This window comes from Onychostoma macrolepis, chromosome 20 (assembly GCF_012432095.1).
Source record: "Onychostoma macrolepis isolate SWU-2019 chromosome 20, ASM1243209v1, whole genome shotgun sequence".
NCBI lineage: Eukaryota > Metazoa > Chordata > Actinopteri > Cypriniformes > Cyprinidae > Onychostoma > Onychostoma macrolepis.
In genome coordinates, this window is record NC_081174.1 from 18,357,414 (window position 1) to 18,366,279 (window position 8,866).

General features: G+C 38.1%; 1 protein-coding gene across 4 annotated transcripts; it reads right to left on the reverse strand.

The window, feature by feature from the left end:
* Positions 1 to 186: 186 nt before the first annotated feature.
* Positions 187 to 7,459, reverse strand: max (myc associated factor X). 4 transcript variants are annotated; one of them, XM_058756371.1, is made up of 5 exons: positions 7,229 to 7,459; positions 6,882 to 6,908; positions 3,142 to 3,249; positions 1,702 to 1,825; positions 187 to 1,585 (listed from the first exon to the last, which is right to left on the reverse strand). In XM_058756371.1, exons 1-5 carry the CDS (start codon positions 7,262 to 7,264, stop codon positions 1,398 to 1,400), a joined length of 483 nt encoding a protein of 160 aa, XP_058612354.1. In that variant the 5' UTR covers positions 7,265 to 7,459; the 3' UTR covers positions 187 to 1,397. The 4 variants fall into 4 exon arrangements, with proteins under 4 accessions (XP_058612354.1, XP_058612353.1, XP_058612356.1 ...); XM_058756370.1 differs by having other exon boundaries at positions 1,702 to 1,840; positions 7,229 to 7,456; XM_058756373.1 differs by lacking the exon at positions 6,882 to 6,908 and having other exon boundaries at positions 7,229 to 7,453.
* Between the last annotated feature and the right edge of the window lie 1,407 nt (positions 7,460 to 8,866).

The following is an 8,866-nucleotide window of genomic DNA, read 5'->3' on the forward strand; positions in this document are numbered from 1 at the left end:
AATGCCCATGGATATTAAAATACTATATTAATAATGCCAACGAATATAATGCCAAGCTCTAAAATATTTAATTTATTTTTAAAAATCCTTGTCCTTAATCCTTGGGCAGAAAATCACAAGCATCTAGAAAAGTTATACAGACTTCAATCAAAAAGATTGAGAACCAAAGGAACCACGCATCATATGTAAAGGATAAAATAGTTTTATTTATATTCTCATTGTAAAGGTAGGCCTCAACTTGCAAGACAACTGTTGGCAGTATGTACAACATACCTGTAATTTCCATGGAATGGAATCAGACAAAGAAAGACCTACTCAGTTTACTAATGTACTAAGTGGAAAATATGGTAAAAGATACACGCGCACGCATACACTCATGTCTCCTAGACACTCAAAATGCAACTTTTGTGGTGTGCAGCGGTCAAATTTCCGATGAACATTTAGAACATTTACCTTTAAAAGTCACGACATGTATCTACTCTTTCAATATCGACTAGCTTTGTGGGGGGAAACATCATTTGGAACGTTTATATTCCCAATATGGAGTGAAATACATAAAATACATGTTTGGGAGGCTCAGATGACAGATGCAAAATATATGCTATCCCACTTATTTTTTATCCCCCTTGTTTTAAATGAAAATCTCTTTTTCCCCAACCTGTAAACTTTACTACATCAGGCTAAAACAACAAATACAACACAAGCTCAGCAGCCTTCCCATAAAGCATTTTTTTGTTTGTTTTTTTGTTTTTTGTTTTTTAAATAAGGGATTTTATCGATAACGTAAAAACGTATCACTCATCCCATAGGTCTAACAAGGGGTACATTGATAGATGCTTCAAAAACATTCCTTTATGGAAAAGTAACAAATATTTAGAAAGGCAAACCACTCAGGACAATTCAGCTAAGGGTAAGTTCTAAGCAGGCTTTAAGATATTCAACAAAAAAGTATATTTTAGCAGTGCTAGGAGCTGTACGCCTCATTCAACCCTTTGGATATCCACCTGGAGGGATTGCAGACAAGGGTACAAAAAAAAAAGAAGAAAAAAAAAAAGCATCAAGTCCTTAAGTTGCAAAGCTGCCTCATTTTGGGTTCAAATCATCGTTTGTTGTTGCGTGTGCCAGGACGCAAGATGGACGAACAGTCGGAGAGGGAGGGAGAGTAAAAACAAGCCGTTTTCCGTGAGTGTTCTTCCCGTAACAGGCGTCCCTCTCTCTTGTAAACCTGGCGGATGGTTCTTCAGAAGTGGAAACGAGGGTTGACATTCACTGAAAGAGATTGATCAAGGTGGTTTGGGGCGATTGAGGTACACAAAAAACAATTAGAAACAGACCATTGCTGTAACTCTCCCTCCCCTCAGAGGAGAACTTCGTGGAGCAGGCCGAGGATCCGCTGTTTAGCTGTCCTCCCCACGGGGCTTCTTCCGGGAACGCTGTTCCTCCGGCTCAGACTCCGAGCTCGAGTCGGAACCACCGTCGAAGGCCGATACAGCGCTGCCCTTGGGGTTGGTGTACAGGCTGCTGTCTGAAGAGGAGTAGTTGGCCTGCAGCTGTGTGGTCCCCTTGACTTTCTCCAGTGCCCGTACTGGAAATTAAAGAGAGAAGACGTTCTATGAGGCACAATAGAACTACAACAGCCAAATTAGACTTAGATCGGCATGACCAGATGACAAAAGTGAGGAGTAATGCAGCAAAACCCACCTTGTTGCTCCAGCAGAGCGTTCTGCCTCTTCAGGTCGTCGATGTCCTGCTGGTGTGTGTGGTTTTTCCGTCGCATGTACTGGATGTACTCTGTGGCTTTGTCTAGGATTTGAGCTCGGGATGCCTGTTTGATAGATTGCTGTCAGCAACAAATGAAAAACTAGAATTTGACGCAAGGAATACAGTTACATTGCACACATATGAACCCAAACAAATTCTAAAGCCCAAAGTATACTTCACTGTCGTACGTGTACGTTAGTGTATGAGCACAATTGAATGCGCAGCTTTTTAAAGTATACTCTATTTGATGTTGTGCGCGAATGCGGGCGGTCGACGCATGCGCTCTAGAAAGCTTCATCCATGTCCAGTGTCTCTATTGTCTACAGATAACAAATTTTTTGAACTCTTTTAAACCAAAGCTGGGCTATCCCATTCCCTCTTGCTCACAAGCGCTTGCCAATGCGCATGTCTGTTGTTGTTGCAGTCTCCGCTATTTTGTTATTGTTGTTCTGTCTCTTTAGTTTCGTTTTCTACTGTTAAACAACAGTCTGGGACAGTGTTGCCACCTTGTGGAACAACTGATTACTGCAAAACAAATCTAATGCACATGTACAAAGTATGTGCATTTAGAAAAACATTGGGTGGTGCGCGTACTATTCTGATGACGAAATTCACATGACGCGGACTGTATGCTGTTCCTCGCACACGTGTAAAAAGTGAAGTATACTTTGGGCTTAACAATCCCAAATGAAAACACACAAACTGCTTAAAAATCCCCTATTTTAATAGCTACACATCTAGAAAATCCTGGCCAACACTGATAAGCCAAAAATGTTCATGTTTTGACTGATAACCAATAAATAGCTGAAAACTCGACAAAATGCATCTATGAAATGAAAATTCGAAACACTTAAAAATATTCTATTAAACAAACGCTGACATCACAACATTATAATTTACAGTACAAACACATATACTAAAGATTTGTTAAAGATTACATTTAACAGCATTATTAATCATGCTTTTAAAGATTATATCAGCCAGTAACCAATACGGTACCAATATATTGTGACTAGAAATACAGCTCTATCATAAAGGTCAAATTATTTCTACTACATTCTTGAACCATCTATTTCCGATAAGAAACACAAGAGGAAGGAGAAACCGCATTTCCCCTTGTAATGGCTTCCTGGCACCACGCCTGTACCGGGATCACATCAATCAGTCTGGCCCTACTCTGCTCCCAATTCTAATAATGCTTTTCATTCACACCTCGACATGAAAATCCCATGCTAATCATCTCATGATAACATTCAACGTCATCGCATTCAACAAACAGATTCAGTGTAACAGAACATTTCATTAACAAAAAGCACATTAAACAAACATCCTTTATGCCAACTTATGCTCCTCATGGTTTTACCAGTAACATTCACCAACCTTTTCCCCTTGCAAGGCGGGAACGGAATCCCGAAGGCTGTGAAAGCTGTCTTTGATGTGGTCCCTACGTTTGCGCTCCAGCGCATTGTGATGTGCCCGTTTGTCTGCCTGCAATGAGAGAATCACAGTGGCTTCAGCCTCTTCGCTGGTCATGGTGCCATTGGCTTATAGTGTTATAAAGAAACATTTATAGCTTGACTAATAAACCATGTAGTAATACAGACCATTAAAAACTGGATTCTATTGTTTCGTCTTTAAGTGATCATGACAATTGTAATAGAGACATGCTGCATAAGGAGTGTTTTTTTTGTTTTTTACAGCTTATTCTTCTGGACTATGTTGGTCAGAACATACATAACTAAATTAAATCCTAAAAAAATAGCTAATTTAAAATGAATTGATCTGCTTTCATAGGACAGAGACTGCAATTGTACGATCCCTCAAAAAGTCTCTCCGTTGGGTCTCATTTTAGTACCCTGAGACTGTTGCTCTGAGAAAACAACATGGCTACTGGAGTCCAATGTCACTGGGCTTAGCCAAGACACTGTTATTACATAAAAGCACAGCTGTAAAACCGGTTTCGAATCCAGTGACTCATTAACAAGTGCCTCTTTTGCATTCTGTGGAAAAAGAAGCAAAACGAAAGCAGTTATCTGAATGCTGAAGTGCCACCGGGCAGCACAAAGACATTCCAGTGTCCATGCGCCACCTGGAAGAGCGAGGTGTGGCCATAGTGTTACTGGCAGATCCAGGCTGTCTGTCTAATGTCTAAAATGTTACACAGTACACTGCCAATGTCAGGATTGAGTTACATGCACGTGAGGTGGCCAAGTGCTCAACAGGTCAAGGGCTATAGTGAAAACTATCCATGTGGTTTCTCCACAATTCTGTCATAAAAAGCACAATGTCTCCACAAAATTAAAGGTGTGAAGGGCTAGAAGTTACATTTAAAAAAACGACAAGTACTATTACTGAGGAAGGCCTTCTCAGAATATAGTCTACAACATGTGCTCCTCCTGTTGTCTTATGATCTCAACATCCTGATAACAAAAAAAAAATATTTCCTCCCAGCACAAAAAGAAGGGGGAGATAAACAGGACTTTGGGGACATTGCAGACCTTGTGTCTCCAGTCTGCCCAATGAAAACTCAAGGCTAGTAAAAACAAACCTGCTTTGTGATGAGTGCTATTTTAAACATCTCGCTATGAACCCAATCGACTCACCTTTCACACTGACTAGTCACTACTTAAAAGTGATAGCTGATTTAAAATTAAAGCTTTTGTCAATTTACTTACCCTCATGTCATTTCAAATCTGTACGAGTTTCTACTGTGGAACACAAAACCATTTTTAAGCATTCAGTGGAAGTCAATGAGGTCCAAATTTAATTAACTTCCACTGTATGGACAAAAACAGTTGAAACATTCTTCAAAATATCTTCTTTTTGTTTGAAAATCATAAAGGTTTGGAACGACATGAATGTGAGTAAATGACGACGTTTATCCCTTCAACATCAAAACATGTTTACAGGTTGGGAATTAAAAAAAAATGGCAATGCAAATTACACTACTGTACTGTTGAAATCAATGATCTAGTCTCAGTTTTAATCTAGGGTGCGAAGGGGTCTACAAACCCATTTTCTAGTTAAACAAAGCATCCCAAGTACAAACAGGTTAGAGCTACACATGGTACTTTAAAAGTCCTTGTGCAAAAAATGGGTACAAATGAGCTTTGAGTTGACACTTTAAACCAGCGGTTCCCAATCCCAGTCCTCCCGCTCTGCATATTTTGTATGTCCCTCTTAGTTAACACACCTGATTCAGATAAATGAACTGTGTTCAGATTAATATGATCCCTACACAGTGTTCTTTGCTCCCTGCTCCATGAGCAGGGGCAATCCGTTGAAGTTTACTTCACTTCGGAACATTCATTAACGGATTTGCACAGTGCATCGTGTTCACATACAGACAAAACTTAGAGAAGTGTGAAGTGTGCATAATACACCTGCAAATAAATATTTAAATTCACGTCTCGCACACTTTAATGCCCTTTGTATGGAACATATACGCTCGTTTCGAACTGGAATCATGGCGGAATATCCGGTAATGTCCATTTCGCAGGGCACTTACGGTCGAATAGAACAAACGTCACACGTGATAAGAGAAACATACGAAATGTGCAGAGCAGGGGGGGGCGTGAGGACTGGGATTGGGAAACGCTGCTTTAAATGTTTAAAATATATACCGAAATCATAATGGTTGGTTAACAGACTGTGGTCCCATCTCCACAAAATCCCAAGAAATTTCCAAAATGCATTGAAAGCTATAATGGCATCATTTCAAAGTGATATTAAATGACCTAAGGAGATGGTCAGGCTTTTTTTTAGTTTTTGAAAATGGCCAAATTTGCATTTTAATCCATTTTATACAGTTTCTAATAGATATTTAAGTTTTAACATGGTCACGTCATTTAATTGAACCACTCAGCAATGTAGTTTCAATTTGATTTATCAGATAAAAAATAAATTTCTCTCTATGCCACCTTTGCATTTCTATACTACATACATCTCTTTAAAAATGCTTGTTTGTTTGTCATTGTGATGTGTAATGGCAAAAACAAAAGCATTATGCTTTAATAAAAGGACCATTACAAATGCATGAGTAATACAAGGTGTGAAAGCTTAAAAAAAAAAAAAAAAAAAAAAATCAACTGCCTTAAAACCTCACTGCCCAAACTGGAAATTTTAGTTAACTTCAAATGATATTTCAATTAAAAAAAATGAAAACTGCATCATCATCAACTCCTTCATCTTGTTCCAAATCTGTATGACTTTAATACACAACATATATAATATTTAACAGAGAATATCAGGGACTGACAGACTCAGTCACCTTCATGGCATCATTTCTCATTCTGCATTTCACAGAAAAAAAATAAATCAGACAGATTTGGAACAATATGATGGTAAATAAACAAGAGTTTATTTTGGGGATAAAAATTCCAATTAGTTCATACATGCCTGTTTAAGTTTCTTCTACATATATATATATATATAAAACACACATGGAAGTTTATATGTATACGTATGTTTCTTATTTTCATTTTAACATTTTCCTATTTTCTATCACTGTTTTGTCTGTGTATTAATGCTTTGGTAATACACAACAAAATGACTTTGAAAACTGAAAAGGGGGATGTTCCATAGGTTGAGGATTAATATTTAATTTTGCTTATTTATTCATACACCGTCTAATCTAACAAAAACAAGATCTCATTGGGGTGAAATCCATACATTACAAGAGAAACCCTTCCGTAGTATTAACGTCGTCCAACTAATACGCAGTATACACCGCTAGCGTCGCGACACACAGGAACGCTCGACAGAAGCGAAACCGTTCGCTGATTATGACGCGAGCGTTCTAGCGCATCGCGTCGCGCGCTCGCAGCGTAGATGCGGCTCTCTCACGTCCATCCGTCCCTCCCTTCCTCCTGCAGCAAGTGCCCTGCTGTCGAGCACTGAGCTCCCTGAACCGACTCAAAACAAGCAGACGGTGTGCTCATTCAATCCACCACATCTACCCCCTTTTAGGCTTGATTCTATCTTGTTTTGTCGTCCACCGATGCAAATTAGTTACGGCCGTTCAGTACCTACCCGGAAATAAATTGTAGCTAATCTCAAAAAGAGAAGCAATTTTCGGCATTAAAGGCTAAACTGGATTAATTGCTCCGCTTATTACGCACCACAGAGTGAAATCTCGGTGATTCTTCCTGTAAGAAAACAGAACAGAAAAGTACAATTGTAGCTACAGCTGTAAGAGAGATACTTAACTAGCTATTGATGGATGCAATGCACTGTTTTACAACACAGAAGCGCAAATGTAAATATATGGAGACAAGTATAAACTCGACCCCCGTGGGTAATTGCTCACGTGGCTTGATATTCTCATTAAACTGGCTGGAAAATAAATTCAAACGCTAGGATGGCTAACTAGCTAACAGGCTAGCCTCGTATTGAGGCTCAAGTATCGAAAATACAAGAGGTTTCATTCTCATACATGCAGAGTACAAACACAAATAACTATACTCACATCACTATCGACCTCGATATCATCGTTGTCGCTCATTCTTCGGCGAAGATAGAAGAATTTACACGAAATGTTGTTTTGAAAACAACATGAAATGGGGCCCAAATCAAATGAACAAACAGGAGAGATTCACTGCTTACACGAAACGAGATCAACGGACTCTCCACACGTGACTCGCCTACACACGGACATTTACCGTAGCGTGTCATGCCTGTTATCGCGGCGCAAGGGATTATGGGATTTGTTGTTTTTTTTAGAACTACTTGGTCTGTCGATTTAACGTAGAAACTATTATATACAACTACAACACCCAGTCAGCATTTCGGAGTTGCGTCTCTACTTCGTGTTGAAGGAAAGCCCTTTTAATGAGAATGCTTCGTGGTAATTGTAGTTTATTTTTTTGTCGCGCTACAAGCAAGACACGTGGAAAGTGCTCAATGCTGTTTGTGACTAATATGGTGATTACTAATGCTACAAATATGTGTGAGTAATACTACACGATAAATATTTAAAGCGTTGTTAATATTCGTATTTTATTATTGTTATTAGATCAATAACAATACAAACCAAAGACATATATACTATTAAATAGATGAATTACGGCTTAAAACAACAATAAAACAACTTCTAAATAAACTTAATTCCTACACTTAGTTATCCTTCTGAAATAATAGCTAAAGTTTGATTTCTATTCATATATTTTGATAAAATGTATCTCTTTTTTTTAACTAATCATGAGGTATAGAAAATAAATTCACAGATTAAAAAAAAAAAAAAAACTTGGCAAATATCAACTACATGACCAGAAGTTAATGAAAAATATTTGCAAAAATTTACAAAATCTCATTGTTTTGCTGTTATGACTGTGATTTTTTTAAATAAAAAATTAAATAGTTAAAACTTCTAAATCATAAGATAAATGTATAAATAACATTGTTCATAGGCTGACATACTATATAAAAATGCATTTGTTGACAATAAAAAATACATTTTGTTTAATGATCAAAAAGGCCACATATCTTGTTATCTTATCACATACATAGATAAAAATACAGCTGACTATTATCAAATGGCATATTCTAGTATTTCATGATCCCGGTTACATTCCTTTCCCATCTAGGGGTTGGGGAAAAGGTGCAACAAACAAAAAGAGGTTTTTGGTGGTGATCTTCACTCCTGTCCCTGCCAGCAATCACACACGGATTTGAAATACAATTGATTTGTTTTATTGACTCTTCATTAGAAGAAATAAAAGAGGAAGCAAGAAACTTCAAGGAGGGGCCAGGCCAAAACAACAAACAAAAGAGGTCTAAATGTTGGGAGGATCACACTCTCTTACCTGAATAAAGAAAAGACAAATAAACAAAACTTTTACCTCACTCCCTATCCGACCAAAAACAGGAGAAAACACAATTAGCAAAAGAAAATGGCATCCACCTCTCTACGGCTCTCCAAAATTAAATGCAGGCAAAGGAACTTGAATAGTATATAGTTCAACAGAGTCAGACTATAAACAGGTTAGATTGGTTAACAAAATAAACACTTAGTAACACAAACCCAGACTTCAGGCCCTCACAACAGTCACATGCTGGGGGCAGGAGGACAGACTCTCAGCTTCCTGGCGTTCCACCTCAGCTTTAT

Bases quoted from the DNA above. Each gene is read 5' to 3' on its own strand.
- max (XM_058756370.1), bottom strand. From the start codon at position 7,264: ATGAGCGACAACGATGATATCGAGGTCGATAGTGAT. The intron at 6,909-7,228 runs GTGAGTATAGTT...GTTTTCTTACAG, and splicing joins ATATCGAGGTCGATAGTGAT to GAAGAATCACCGAGATTTCA. The intron at 1,586-1,701 runs GTGGGTTTTGCT...TTTAATTTCCAG, and splicing joins CGCTCTGCTGGAGCAACAAG to TACGGGCACTGGAGAAAGTC.